A 16,180-nucleotide genomic window follows, 5' to 3' on the forward strand; every position below is an offset into this window, starting at 1 on the left:
CGGAATTTTTACGACTCATTGTGTGAGGAGCGTCAACCCCCCCACACACACACACACACGTTTCCCTCTCTTTTGTAATGTAGTTCTCTATACTTATATTTGCTTTACTTGTTTTAGATAGATTTTTTACAAAACCTTTTGATTACAAATGCTGTCTATTTAATGTTGTACATTCTGAATGATATGCTGGCCTCTGCTGTGACAAGAATTCACGATTCCTTCAACCACTATTAAATATTAATATGGTAATTTGATTATAATTATATTCATAATTAATAATCAGTGTCCCAAATTGATAGTTTAATAACTTTATGAGACTGATTTAGGTGAATTGGCTATATTTTTCTCTGTTTTACAGAGTGGTGCCCTGACTTAGAGCAAATCAAGTCATATCATTTTTTATAATTAATAATTATTCATGATAATAATTCATGATGATTCATGATAATAATATATTTGACACCCTGTGCAAGGTCATCATTTATTCATAAAAGAGCCATCCTTAATTCCCAACATTTTTGGTGACCCGTGATGGAGGCAATTGGTATCTGTAATCAGATACCCCAGCATATTGGACGCCCCGTTGCGTAGTTACAACACCTGATTATCGGCTATTTTGGCCCGCTTGCCTGCCTGCCTGACTGAACTAATGATATTTTCTAGTAAGTTGGAAAGATAGTAGTAGAGCAGTCTGTAGTGTAAAGTGCTTTGGATAAAAGCACTATATAAGTGCCATCCATTTAATCCCAAAGGACCACACAATAAAAACAAGTAGAAAGCTGTGCAGGGAAAAACTGTAACTCATTGTCCTCTGGTGGTTTTCTATCCATATTTGATGCACTTTAGGTGGTTTTTGAAGAAATGAAGCTGAAATGAGAACTCTGTGTAATTTTCTGCAGGGTTTCTAAAGTTGTTGTAGCGAGCCTTGTCCTTGTAGTTGACTCCGTGAGGCTGATGGCCAATAGACACGTGATTACATGTGGCAACCAGCAAGGAGCCCAGGCCATCCATGAAGAACTCTAGAGTCAAAGACAATTACTCTTTTAGGACAATGTTTGCTTGATTCATGGCCAACAAAAAGTGTGGACTTACTGCCACTTGAAACTCTGTCTAGATCTAAACCTACCTGAGTGTGCTACCCTCTTGAGCTTAGGGTCAAATCCCACCTTCTGGACTGCATCTGTACGAGCTAGAAAGAAGTTGACCACCCCATTGGCCAGAAAGCATTGTGGATAACCAGGAAGTGAGTTGAACCGTTCTTTAGACTTCCTATACAGGCAGCCGCCCTCCTTTTCCTCTCCTTCCTCATAGAGAAGAGAGAAGTAAAACTGGTTCCCATCTACTGTGCCGCCCACCTGAGAAGTACAGAGATATGAGAGAATTAGCTATTAACTGGCCTCCAGTACACTGTGTACCTGCCTCTTGCCCAGTAAGAGTTCAAGGATATGGCTGACCGCATTTGATCAATGTGATTTTGTGGGTAATGTGTTACAGGAAAAGTTAATGCTAGGGTCTATGATGTGAGTATATTGGATATTAGTAGTTAGCATGCTTTTGTCAGGGAGTCACAGAGTCAGTGTGGACTCCACCATAGAAAATTTTCGCTCCCAGTGAGGATTTCCAATTAGAGGAACAATAGCATTTTTGCACCAGTTTGATATGAAATGAGTGAAGTAAAAGTGCTGTCCTTATGAGGAAAATGTCAACGTGTTAGAAAATAGGTGTGCACTGTTAATGTAGAAGAGGACAGTGGACGAGCACCACTCACTCTCTCACTCATTCAGTCACAAACACTACCCGTGTGTAGCAAAAACAACTGAGGATTAACAGTGCTATTAGAGATATCATAATGTGATCCATGCACACACATAAAACACAAACGGCCTTGTTTCCTTTCGCTGCCTTTTTATCCTTGTAACCCTTTTTTATTACCATATTTGATATTATTATACACCTATTTCATTCCCCTTATGTAGCTTGGTACATTACACTGAATCTCATTGTACGTGTACAATAAAAGGCATTAAAACACTTCTACTTATTCAGAAAAAAATAAAAGATTTGATCAACAAGAGACAGATACACAGTATTTTTTTGAGGAGCAGAGACCTGGAGCACCTATGACATGCAAATGGGGTAACATTGTGACTGTGCACATCTGACTGCAAAAAACATTTTACATGAAATAATCAACACAAGCTGACCCCTCATTCATTTCATTCTCACCATGTCCAGTTCAGGGTTCGCCTCCATCACCTCCACCAGTTTCTCTATCTTGGTCTTCACTGTAAACAGAAAGTCATCATCCACCCACAAGAAGTACTTGGTGGTAACCTGGGAGACAGCCAAATTCCTGCCAGCGAACCAACCCTATGGTAGGAAACAGGTTTCACATTTGCAAACGTTTTCTTTATTTACATTGTATATTTCAAGTGATCATACAGTGGTTTGATTACCTCCTGACTGATTCTTGTCAAAATGTGACAAAACTCATTGTTTCCATCTGAAAAAATGGAAACGTGATGTGTAAAAGTTAGCTAAATACAGAAGATCTGGCCATCTTGACGGGTGACGAGGGGTCACACACTACAAGATCTTTCCAGCTTACTAGAAAATATCACTAGTTCAGTCGGGCAGGCAGGCGGGCCAAAAAAGCTGTGAATCAGGGCTCAAGTTTGGCAGCTTCTATTGTTTTTACAACCCACTGTCTAAATCAACTGTACCAACATCAATATGACGAAATTCTAGAGTGCTGTGATTGGCTAGTACTTGTTGTCTTACCACTGTAAACATAAGCAGATATTATTTCACATTTTCTTTTTTTTCTCTCTCTCTATTTTTTTTGTGTGTGTGTGTGTGTGTGTGTGTGTGTGTGTGTGTACCTGTGCTGGAGGCATGAAGTACTGTTCAACGTGTGCTCCAGTAATGTGCTCTGGTTCAAAGCTGTCATCTGCAATGATGACTTTTATGTTGCTGTAGAAACGCCGGATGCTCCTCAGCAACACCTTGAGTTGTTGGTAGCGTAGGAACGTCTTTGTGGTGATGGTGACGTGAGAGTTGATATCTGTTATTTCAAGAAAAGAGATAAGACTATCAAACCCAATGTAGCAAGAATTGTCAGTGCAGTTTAACATGAGCCTGCTGGGTAGTTATTGGAGCTGTTTCAAGGTTAATTGAGCCGATGCTTTCAAAATTATGGACTAAATTTGAATTAAAGACTGTCAGTTACTGTGAAAAGTAAAGTGTCCATAGTGTTGGGAAGAGAATAGTGTTGCTGTTTTCTTACTTTCAAGTCAGTTTGCACTTCTAGAAATGTTCCTAAACTTCAGATAGCTAACTTTTGACATAAAAGAAAACAATGAACTAAACTGAGAAAGATATTACAATAAAATTAATTCATGAAAAGACTTTAAAAAGGTACTTTAAAGCAAATGTGTGCTATGCAGACATTACATATTTCAAAAGCTGCTGGGCGTTTTGATCATACTTAATTCTCTGCTACAAAAAAGATGCAAGCTGGGATTGAGTTTCCTAACTTTGTTAGTATAAGTCCATAAAACATATCCATAATACTTTATAAAACTGGTCCAAAGCTGTTACAGTTTCATCTTCTTGCATCATTTCAAGGTTGATTTTAAATGTGACTAGTGGTAAATATACAAGGCATCATCAAAAAAGTGTGACCTTGATTCAGACTACTGTTATATTGTATTACTGGTGTAGGATAACTCAGAAGCTCTTCTTTTGTGCTTAAAATCAAGTTTTAATTTTCTCGATCTGGTGTAAGACAGTAAAATATGATGAGTTAATTATTCTGTAGCCATTGGATTGTACAATCAACAATTACACCATATGAGAAGTTGAAGCAAAATACTTCTTGCCACTCTAACTTAATTTTTAATCTCCAGACCAACATGTTGATGTTACCTGTTCCCATGTCGTACAGGACTGGCAGGTGAGGCTGTTTGATGGTAATGGGAAACATGGCTTCATGCTCCTCAAACTGGAAGGTGGCTAAAATCAGAAAAAAAAAAAACCCATCAACAATGTGTCTTAGAATTAATAAATTAGTTGTTTTGGTACAAAAAGGGCTCAAACTGCTAGTGAATGTTAGATCATCACAGACATTTTCCACATATTTCACTAATTATAACATTTACTTTATCAGGACTTATGTACATCATTTTGTGAATTGTATTTCTGCAAAACCTTTTTAAATTATATTTTTTCCAGTTTGGTTCCAATTTCTTTAGACTCATACCTAGGTCTCCAGTGTGTATATGGTAGACTGTGCTGGTATAGGTCACGTTAGCCAGCAGGTCATTGAGGGTCTCTAGGCTTCTGGATTCCACAATCAGTCTGGTCTTACCATCACCTGTAATTTATACGGATGTTACACAGATGTCAGCTGTTTAATAATTTCCAAACAGTTGCAAATGACATTGGTTCTAAATGTTTGATGTTACAAGTTAAGCCAGGATGAATCTTTGGTGTTGAGGGAGTGTAATATCTTTTTGCTGCAAGTTGTTTTTATATGAAATAAAAAATGTAATTCCTAATATAAAAGATTGAATAAAGATTGAATTTCACTTGCAAAGACAAAAGTGAAACTACCTCCTCTTCATTTAATTATTTTTTTAATTACCCTGATTCAAAAAAGTTGTGGTATCTGATTCCCTTATTAGTCCCACAATGGGGAAATTCAAACATTTTACATCAGCATTTTACCCATCCTTTTTTACACACCAGTGAACACGCCTGGGGAGCACTTGCATTTTTGTTAAGGCAAAATTTATGCTGAAAGGTAAATGTTTTGGACCATCATATGCTGCCATCCAGAGGTCTTTTTCAGGGATGATGTCCCTGCTTATTAGAGCAAGACAATGTCAAGCCATATTCTGCATGTGTTACACCAGCATGGCTTCAAAGCATAGACTGTATGTAAATAATGGACGTAGTCACTGTGACATCACCCATTGGTTTTGGGACTGCCTGTTTGAAGCATCGAGTTTTAGCGCTACGGATGACGCCATCTTTGTTTTTTTGAAAGTGGAAGAGACCATTACTGTATCCCAATGTCAAGGAAGGATCCTCAAATGGCTGAATTTGAAGGATACGATGACATCGATATCTGCCGAAGGACTGTCCCACTGTTCAGGATCCTCCGGAGGACAGAGTCCTTCTTTTGCCCAAATTCCAAGGATGCATGTGTGTATCCTCCGTGCGCTCCGACTACCCATAAAGCCTTGCACACACCTGTCTACCTGGAGATTTAGCGGTGAGTGAAGAAACAGCGAAAAGTGCCAAAGTCAAGCAAAACATATGCATAAACAAATGCCAGAATATTTAGCTGAAAGATAATAAACATCATCTTGATACATTGCCAGTTAAGTTAATTGATGTGTCTCAGTCGGCTAAAGTTATTGTTAATGCATATGCATTAGATGATGATGTACTATGTGCAAAGTATACGTAGCTACGCCATTCAGAGACTTAATTGATAAATGTTTATTGTGTTAACAGTGTTAACAATAAATGTTTATTGTGTTAACAGGCCTGCTAATATCCGTTATTTTTATTAATAAACAACTGTTATTGTACAGTACTGTAAAATAAAATTTAAACAAATCACAGAAAACATCTCCATGGTGAGTTATGTGCCGCTGCTTTTATGAAAGTGAGTAGCAGCAAAATTCAGCCAGGATCAGTGAAATATCATAGACTGTATATAAATAATGGACGTAGTCACCGTGACGTCACCCATTGGTTTGTGGACTGCCCGTTGGAAGCCTCGAGTTCAGCGTATCTTGTTTCCGATACGGGGAGCAGACCATATTTGGACTGTGAAGGAGCGCGAGGGATCTAACCACACCGACTACACGCCTCTCTACACCTCAACCTGACTGAGAGAAGCCGCTGCTAATTCAATTGGAGCATCAACTGGGATGTTAGTTTTGGCTAGCAAAAAACAAAAACAAAATGTATGTTACTTACCACAGAAAACTGAGCAGCGACTCCTTGGAGTGTCTGTTAGTCCAACCAAACGCTGAACAAGACATTTTTACTGAACAAAACGTTCAAATAAACTGTCATTAAGTGAAAATACAGTGAAAGGGTCAAAGTTATGAGACCAAATCGGTAAACGTCCTCTTTTATATCTATATAACGTTATATATATCTTTATTGACACGTTTCCATGGATACGCATTGCTCTGCTTCTCTCCTGGTGACGGCTCGCCTTGTCAGTGACCTGTCAATTAAAGCTAGAAATGCGAATACGATTCGAGAAATACGAATACGATTCTTTATTTTCTATTTTCTTCTAAATGGGGCCATTATTAGAGCTATTGACATCAAATTGTCTTGAAGATCATTTTTTACTAGCGATTGAGACCATAGTGTTGTCCTGAAATTTTTTTCTGAGGTAATAAATCAAGTGAGAAGTTTTCAAATTTTGCACTGAAATGAATGGGCAGATTTTTTTTGCAGCCAAACTTAGCACCCCCTACTGGAATTTTCGGTGGATTGCAGGCTTAAGGCACTTCCTGGTTGACCTCCATGCTCAGACACGGAGATTGCCACCTGTGAAATATTCAGGTTTAATCCACCTTGTGGCGTTTTTTTTTTTTTGCTAAATCGTGGAGATTCAACCTTGAAGCACCTTCTTCCATTTACACAAATATGTGGAAGAGTGCTGATGCCAAAGCCACATCCATGTCGTGAACTGGTTTTCAAATTGCAGCGCTGAATTTAAGCAGGACCGTCCGATAACGCAACAACGCACACCTTAATACAGTGAAAGGAAGGACTCTGGCCTCGTCTCTGGAGGACCCGGCTCCGAAGGAAGGATCCTTGACTTTGGGATACAGCCCATATTTGGACTCGGGAGACACAAAGACGGGTGTATCTAAACAAAAAAATGTACGTTACTTGGCGCAAAAATTGAACAGCCGACCCTTTGGAGTGTCTTTTAGTACAACCGGACGCTGAACAAGACATTTTTAAATTTAAACCAAAATGTTCAAATAAACTTTCATGAACTGAAAGCACACGGTGAAAAGATCTGAGACGAAAACACAGACAACGACAAACTGGTTCAAGCAAGGAGCAGAGGAGGGTCGAAAAGACAGCACTCAGTGTGAGCGTGAAGAGGAGGGGAGCACGCAGTCAAATCCCTCTTAAAAAATCGCTCTGATAAAACACCCAAAAAAAAATGAGTCATAGAAAAGCAGGAGACATCCCACGGGTAGAAACGAATGAAATGTGGTGATGTAATACCATCACCTCATGCTATGTGTTTTTACGCATGCCATGGTGACTGGGCCCTTCTCCCCTGGGTCTATATTTATTTATTTTTTCATACTTGCCCTAATACGCCGTCGTAGTAGACGATCTGGGTGATAAACTCATTATTTAATATCCCAGAACATGATTGTGTCCGCGGAAGACCGGCCAATGTTTAATTAGGTTATATGATTAAGGGAAAATGTAAATGATGTCACTCGGATCAAAACTACAGTCAGCAATGGTCAGCCTCACGTGGGACTGATGGAAATGACAAACGATGTAAAAGGGTTTCTTGCTGACGGACAGACTCTACTGTTTTGTTTTTGTCCTTTAATAATATCCATAGTAAATCTGAATGGAGGAAATAACAGATCACAAAAGGGAAAAAAGCTTCTAGAGTGATCTTTCTTTTAATTTATTATCAAAGTAGAAATATGTTTGTGGTCTTTTTGTTGTTCAGAGCCACAATAAAACAGATTTTAACTACATTACAACTACATTAACTACATGGCGAATCATATAAATAAAATATAAAACTTGTGGTGACACATTTGAGTTTAATCTGTAATCTGTCTTCACTCCAGTTTGAAACTACAGTGATGTTGCGATGTATAGGATCAGTCCGATCAGCTGCAGCGTCTAATCAATAAGTCAGGGGGCAGGGCCACCGCTAAAAGACTTCTGCATGGGATGCTCGCATGTATCCTCACTTATGGCTCCTCTGATATGCCTCCTCTGTCCTCCGAGCACAAATAAGAGCTTTGGGATGGTCGTAAAGATGGCGCACACAAAATAACTCCCGGTTCAAGCGAGGATAGAGGAGACATAAAATAAGGGACATGAGATGCACTTGTCTGTGTGCACCTGATCCTTGATTGTGTCTCCCACAGATGTGTCTTGTCTTGTCGTGTTTGAAATATTGCTTGCCTTTTTGCCTGTGTACCGACCTTGTTTCTGGAATAAATGCCTTTTGATTATTGGAACTTGATCTTTGTTGTGCATTTGAGTCCTGCCTTCTGAGCCACGTACTTTGACAATGTAGATGTACACAGTGCCATGGATACACATTGTTTTGCTATGCTTCTAGCCATATCAATCACAGGTAGCCACACCACAAATCATAAGCTTCTTTATCATCTATTTTCTTCTAAATGGGATCATTATTTACACAATTAACATCATATTGTACTTAAAAAGACGGGAAACTAGCAATTGAGACCATAATGTTGCTACAATCATTTTTTTTTCTGAGGTAATAAATAAAGTGAGAAATCAGTTTGTATTGATAGATAGGACCGGAGTTTTTTTTTTTTTTTTTTACAACCGCCTGTTGGCTTTTTGAAAGTATTTCAACAATTGCTGTCCTCAGATCCTAAATACTTAGTTCAGTCAGCAATACTCTCGTCATAGATTTTAACCATTTATTGCAAGATGTTTTATACAGTTGTATTTGACAGTGTGGGTTCTGCTCTAGAGAGCTATCAGGTAGTATCTGTGCAACACGCAACAGATTCTGGTTGAGAGTGCAACATTCAATCCCCAAGTGACATGCAGAGTAGAACCTGAATATGCTATATGCAATAGTACTGACACTTGCAGACATTACAACATTGCAAATAATTCGGGCCGGGACTTTAACGCGTTAATTAAGATTAATTAATTACACAAAAATTAACACATTAAAAAAATTGATGCATTTTAATCGCACTTATTGTTGCACCGTGGAACGTTTCTCACTGGATGAGTTTCAGGCGGACCGATTATACTGGAGCACCAACTAGCGTTCATGAGTTCAGACAACAACAAACCACAGTGAACATGAAGGAAGAAGCTGATGAGACCGCTTTGGTTGGCCCCGTGAATGATGGGACATTTTGTTACAAAAAACCAACGGATGGAAGCGTTGATAAGGCCTCTGAAGATCCTCCAACAGAGAGATGTTTTCAAATAGTCAGGGTTTCCAATGTTCTGACTTACTTAAAAAAACAAAGTATTATAGTTTACAGAAGGTCTACCTACCTATAGGCTACCTGAATTTCTGAAATGTACTATATTTCTAAATATGCTATTGCTACACTTAATGGCAAAAAATGCACTGGTCTGTTGGACTTGAACAAAAATAAACAATATTTTTGTTGCTTAAGCTTATGTATTCAGTCATTATTCAATGGTATACTAAAATCCATGTGAAAAAAATTACTTTTAACTGTTCTCAGGTTAAATATATGCGATTAAAATGCGATTAATTTCAATTAATTAATTACAAAGCCTTTAATTAATTAGATTAATTTTTTTAATCGAGTCCCGGCCCTACAAATAATTCATCCCAGAAAATTCTGTTGCTCTGACTTGTGCAGGTGGCGCTTGGGGTGGTGGAGGGAGGTTTAACGCAGCAGAGTGAGACGATGCAGGAGGAATGAGAGGCAGAACAGTTTAAATGGACCACCTTGTTGTGTGTGTGTGATAGTGATTGGTTGGGCTTGGCGTGGTTCTCAGGCCAGCTGACAGCCAAGCGGGCATGACTCCCAACTTTTTCGGAACGGATTGCAGGTAAACAGTAATACATTTTATTTGAACATTAAAATCTCTTTTATTTACATTTAAAATAGTGTCCCAACTTTTTGAGAATTTGAGTTGTAATATTAATCTTAAAGGGCAATAGCAATGTTTTAGTTCTGTAAATAATAATCATGCTTACATAACATTCTATTCTATTTTTTTATTTTGTTTATTTGGTATGCAGCTATGTTCCTCCATTCAGGGGGACAATAAGTATAATGGCAAATTGTTATGAGAAATTTCGTGGTGATAGACAGCCATTTTCAAGTGTCATATTAAAATTTAGGTAAGAGAAAAATCCATGAATTTGTCCGAAACCATGATATGACAGTAGCCAGCATCTACTCTTACTCTCAAAGAGTTAAAGTTGTTTGTTATTGGAATCTCACCTTGGACCTTGACCCCTTCGGCTGGAATCTCAGTGGTCAGAACCCCTTTGGACACATCTAGGGCCACCTAGAGTAGACACACTGAATAAACCAGAGCACTCAAAGTACACATACCGGCAAAATTATTTAATTACATTTAATTTTACAGCTAATATTACAGTATGACAGTTTAGAGGGCATATCAAATATGCCACCCCAAGTAGAATTTGTCCACCAATTACAAGGGAAAATTGTTTGCAAGCAGATAATATTAATGCTATTCATCCCTCAGGAAATTGCTGAGCAGCAGTTGAAACACAATTCCACCTTCCCAAGCTGAAAGAAGACAAGCCCCAAACCACAACAACAAAATCAGGTAATCAGAGCAAGAAAGGACAGGCAAGTGTTGTTATAATCCTTTGTCCTAACATTCTGTGCCAAGACCATAGTATTAATAAGGCCAAGACACAGGGCAGGGCAGTGTAATACAGTAGGTGTGTGTGTGTGTGTGTGTAGATGTAGGTTAAAAGACACAAATATGACAGAGGAACTCACAGTATACTCTTCTTATCTCCCTCTCCTCCTCCCTCTCTACGCTTTTGACTACAGTTCTCTATCCAATCTTTTTTGACAGCCTACAGCCAGTCCTCTCCCCAGGGCCTGATCCAGCAGTTGTACAGAGTGTGGAAGGCTCACTCTTGGGTGTTCTGAGAGGAATTTCAAAAAGGCCAACCCCTTGAGTATGGAAGCGCATTGCATTCACTGGATAAAAAAAAAAATAGACGCCTTTTCTCTTAATTACGAGATCCTGATCTCGTAATTACGAGATCCTCGTAAGATAAAGAAAAAGGAAACATCTGTAAACCCTCTCTCAGTGGCAATGATGGTGCCATCGCAGTTAATCTGCTACTACTACCTTCTCGGTTTGAGACACTGGGAAATACTGATGTTTCTTAAAAATGAGGATGGTATTAATATTAGTATGTCAACACTGCGCAGGCATCTCAAGTCGTTAGGACTGTTCAGGCGGAAAGCCCAGTCTGACGTGCTGGATGTCGCTCTCTTTCTGCAGGAGCAGTTGAACCAACACGGGATGCTTCATGGATACAAATTCATGCATTTGAAATGCATCCAATCTGGTTTGGTAGTGACTCAGAGAACTGTACGGCACCTGTTAAAAATCCTAGATGCTCAAGGAGTACAGCTGAGGAAACGGAACCGTCTAAGAAGAGGCCTGTACACAAATCTAGGCCCCAACTTCTTATGGCATGTCGATTCGTACGCAGTGTTGACATACTAATATTAATACCATCCTCATTTTTAAGAAACATCAGTATTTCCCAGTGTCTCAAACCGAGAAGGCAGTAGTAGCAGATTAACTGCGATTGCGCCATCATTGCCACTGAGAGAGGATTTACAGACGTTTCCTTTTTCTTTATCTTACAAGGATCTCGTAATTATGAGATCAGGATCTCGTAATTATGAGATCCGTACTTGAGTCCTTAAGGCTAAAATAAACTTGCTTGTAACAACACAACTGCATGATGTCAGCCTAGTGTATCATGCCATGGTTTGGGTCGGTTGTGCACGTCCTCAGAAATTTTTGCTACACGCCCCACTTTACATTGTGGCAGATAAGAAACAGGTTTTGTATGTTGTGATCATGGTTCATGATCAATAAATGAATAAATACATTAAATTGAAGATAGTATGGGTATTTCTTTACAATAGAAGTGACAACACACCAAAAGGCATCCAGCCAAACGATACCATTCTACCAGGTTGATCTGGGTGAGAAAGACCCAGATCTGTTGAATCTTACATGGGATCACACCAACCTTGTAGCTGCTTCTTTGTCCTGCATGCAGTGCTAAACCTGAAATTAAAATGGCCGCATGTTTCATTCTTTGGTATTACTCACATTCATTTCTTGCTTTGTTGACTTTTACAGCAGGTAACATCCTTCTGTCTGGTTAGCTAGCTAGCTTTTCCGTCATTGGAGCTGTTGTCTGCCCTCCTCCCTACAAAGTAGCCTTCCTAGCAGCGAGGATAGCATGGTGGAATTGGCAAACAAGATACCTGACTAGCCAATGGCTGGGTGGTAAGCTTGCTTGCAAATTCCGCCTTGTTTTCATGCTACACTGGTTACAGGAAATGTAACTACATCATGTCGATAGGTGGATACATAAATCTGTTTTGTTCGTTTCCAAAAGACAGTCGAAAAGATCAGATTTGGGAACAATCTGCATCAATCAACATCTATTTGCCTGCTGTCTGAACATAGCCTACAGTATGATCGTTCATTTCAACGTATAATCCAGCCATGTATTCAAGACTTGACTTAGGCTGAATCCCATTACCACCCTTTCCTTACCACTCTGTCTAAGTCTTCCCCTTGCCGCTCAATACAGAGTTGATGGTGGTAGGGGTAAGAATGTTCATCAACACAATCCAAAATGCCGTCCACACAAGTTACAGACACATACATCTACTTCTGTGACAGTTTACACGAGGGATGCTGGGAAAGCTTCAAAGCCCTCCCTTACAAGTGTGGTCCTTCGGAAGCTTCCTTGGCCCTAGCACTTAACCCAAATGGGACAACCCTACCCCTCACATGAATGGTCAAAAACAAGGCGGAGGGGTAAGGGGTAGGGGTAATGGGTAATGGGTGGTAATGGGATTCAGCTTAAATCCCTGTTGTCTGATGTTGTTCTCTTTGAGTCGACACATTTTTTTTCAGAAGTTAATTCCCTAATGGATACATTCATTTTTCACTATATTTTTCCATGTCTCTGATTTACTATTGTGTAATTACAATGTACAACCTTCTAATGGATAACAATTCTCTCTGAGCTATACGATATATACAGCATACCTGGTATGAGAGTGGAGGTCAAAGGCCGTACTTTAAAACCCTGGATAGGATACTGCAGAGGAGAGTTAGGCATAGCCAACAGTAGTCTGGATAGTTCAGAAGTAGCCCTGTTGGGAGAGGTAAACAACTCAGGTGCAGGTGCCAGTTTAAGGGTAATAACCACAGATCAGAGATGGCAAGTTCATACCTGAAGGAAAAGTTCACAAATTTTCAAATATGAACCCTGAAACAGGGTTCTCCTGCAGTAATCATTTCTCAAATTCTTACTGGCCCTTAAGTGCTTTCAGTAGAAGTGATGGAGGGCAACCTCTACAGTCCTTACTGTGTAAAAATGTATGTTAATCTATTAGGTCCATCTATTAGACCTCAGTCAAAGTTATTCGTATCAAGAGAATATCTTAGGCCCGATTATCCATCCAATCAAATTGCAGGACAACCAATGGAAGAAGAACTGTCAAAAAACGGCGCCCAGTTGGCAAAAATGATACCAAAGATAGTTTTGTTCAGGTATAAAAACTAGAAAATGGTCAACAAAAAACGAATTTTGCAGTAGGCAAAACATGTGGGTCGAGCACACACACACACACACACACACACACACACACACACTTATTTGTCTTGTTTTGTTTTTTTCAAATGTGTTTAAAGAATGTTTATGCATAAAAAAGTTTTGATGAATAAATACAGATTTTAAAAGCATACATGAGGGCAAAGACTTGCAAAACAATGACTTGGTCCCACCTCTGCCCATGGGTGTGTTGGTCAATGATATCACATTCCTGACTGGCATATCACTGTCTTGAGGCGCAGATATCAATTACGGCAGTATCAAACAAAAGACTGCCCCAGATTCTATGGCGCAGTATCTTCCTGCTATTTAAAGTGTACACAACATGCTTACACACAATGAGCACTGCAGGTTGGGTCATAGGAATAAAACATTCTGATTAATAGTGGATGGATTATGGCAATGCCCCTAAACCTGGCTTTTAACCCTCCTGTTATATTCGTCTCTCAGGAAATAGCAACAGAAAAAATGTTTGTGGGTCAATTTGACCCAGGGCATGTTTAATTATTCCAAAGTGTCAGAAACTAAAAAAAATCCCAATAAACCTTGTTTATATTTCATGATTAACTCCATTAATAGCCATTTCAATCGATATTTAGTTCAATGGTGTTCTTTACCGCTAACAGGTTGGTTCAATGAGGACAATTCACTAATTTTTCATAAAAAAAATGCATGTTAAAACGTTTGTGTACATTGGAAAAGACATACATATAAAATAAAATGGTTTTACATGACATGAATTTTTAAAAAATATTAGTTTACATTTTCAAATGTTTTCTTTTTATGAAAAACTACTTTTAACTATTTTTAAAATTTATTTTTAAGCTTTGAAATGCACCAATTTGAGATGAGACTAATTGATTTAATTCATGTTACACCCTAAACATGCCCAATTAATGTGCAATTATGACTATAATTATAATATAATTATATATTTAATAGTCAAATTGAGTTAGATATAGCTTAAATGGATTTGCACCATGCAAATAGACCACATGCACTAGATCATCCAAGCCTAAGGTCTCATCCTTTATGTATCAGTTAAGCCCTGTAGTCATAGTCATTGTTTTTCCTGCTAACAGAAACTTTCTATACATCCCACTACCTCTTTTTTTGTTTTTGGAACTCCTTAGCTCGGCGTTCCAGCAGTTCCTCGCTCTGATCCTTGGGGAGGTGATCTTTGAGGAGCTCTGACCCATGAGGGCAGCTGCATGAAACAGGTTGGGAAGGATGACTCAGGGCTGACAAAGTGGAAGACCTGATGGAACACAAATACATTTTCTTCTTTGTCATACAATCACTTAACAGCTGCAGTTCAAAGGTCATTGTGTGCAAACGTACACAGAGTGGACCTTACCTCAGTTTTTGTGTAGTGGAAAGCATTTTGGTTAGCTCTCCAGGAAAGTTATGGAATATCATGAAATAAAAAGTCAGCAGGATGATCACACACAAAGCAGCAGCGGTCTGCAGTGGTCCTCTGTTGAACACAGCCATCTGTAGAGAGACACACGTTTACATTTCTGCCCATAATTCTTGAACTATGATTTACTGAAGCCACATAAAAAAGGTACGGCCACTGTAAATTGAGCCACCAAAAACATTTACATGTAAGATGAGTTTCCAAACAGTATTTTTTGGCTTGCTTTCCATAGTTTGCCTATTCATTTCGATCAGAGATATGTTTTGAATAAGCAGAATACATTTGCCTTTCTGTTCTTATTGCATCAGACTAATCAGATGTGTTATAATTTTCAACAGGGCATTTTATAATTTAGTCAAATTGTTTATTTTGTTTTATTTTGTTTAAATAGAGGTTAAGTCAAAAAGCCTTGATGCAATAAACAAATGTTATGAGGTAATTTTATGCATTTAAAACCTAAAAACACCCTAACACAAGAGGAAGGTTAAGTAACACACAGAACACAGAAATCAACAGTAAAATTACTTTAATTTCTCTCTGAACATTGGCAGTTCAGGTTACAGGGTGTGAAGGAAATCAAGAGTAATCATGAGGAAAAAGTCAGCCAAACAAATCTAAAAAAAAACTTAACATGTAACTATGTTTTTGTTTGAATGTATTTGATTTGTTTTTCATAATTTGCCTATTAATTTCTACCTTGAATCCAGTATAAGATACATTTAGACCATAGACATTGTTAAGATGGGTGACATACTAACATTATATGTTTATAGTAATATTATGAAATCATTAGTTCTTACCATTTTCTCTTCTCAAGCCTCCTCTCGTATCTCGCATGTGAAACAGACTAAATAAACACAGAAGAAAAAAAACACACAATTAAAGATCTTTTCTTTAAAGCAAGATAAAACATTTTTGCGGGCCACTGTAAACTGAGCCATCAAAAACCCATTTACTTTTAACAAACATCAAACAGCTGATGGCAGGTTAAACAGCTTCCTTACAAGATTGCTTACTGTTCTCCTTTTCCTGTGGTGGAAGAAAAATAATTTTACGTCCAATTCTGAGTCCAGTTAAAGATGAGCTCCATTGCAGTTTACACT

At 38.5% G+C, this 16,180-nt stretch overlaps 1 protein-coding gene across 1 annotated transcript; it reads right to left on the reverse strand.

The window, feature by feature from the left end:
- Positions 1–713: 713 nt before the first annotated feature.
- LOC131982950 (beta-1,4 N-acetylgalactosaminyltransferase 2-like) lies at positions 714–15,151 on the reverse strand. Its single transcript, XM_059347547.1, has 11 exons — positions 15,015–15,151; positions 14,763–14,864; positions 13,090–13,196; positions 12,053–12,090; positions 10,236–10,302; positions 4,262–4,375; positions 3,928–4,014; positions 2,883–3,064; positions 2,227–2,370; positions 1,127–1,355; positions 714–1,019 (listed from the first exon to the last, which is right to left on the reverse strand). The coding sequence occupies exons 1-11, from the start codon at positions 15,149–15,151 to the stop codon at positions 823–825; spliced, it is 1,404 nt and encodes a 467-aa protein (XP_059203530.1). The 3' UTR covers positions 714–822.
- Between the last annotated feature and the right edge of the window lie 1,029 nt (positions 15,152–16,180).

The sequence above is a fragment of the Centropristis striata genome, chromosome 13, assembly GCF_030273125.1.
Source record: "Centropristis striata isolate RG_2023a ecotype Rhode Island chromosome 13, C.striata_1.0, whole genome shotgun sequence".
Classification (NCBI taxonomy): Eukaryota; Metazoa; Chordata; class Actinopteri; order Perciformes; family Serranidae; genus Centropristis; species Centropristis striata.

Bases quoted from the DNA above. Each gene is read 5' to 3' on its own strand.
- LOC131982950 (XM_059347547.1), bottom strand. From the start codon at position 15,151: ATGGCTGTGTTCAACAGAGGACCACTGCAGACCGCTGCTGCTTTGTGT. The intron at 13,197-14,762 runs GTAGTGGGATGT...CTCTCCCAACAG, and splicing joins TTCCAAAAACAAAAAAAGAG to GGCTACTTCTGAACTATCCA. The intron at 12,091-13,089 runs GTATGCTGTATA...TTTTAATTTCAG, and splicing joins GACCTCCACTCTCATACCAG to GTTTAGCACTGCATGCAGGA.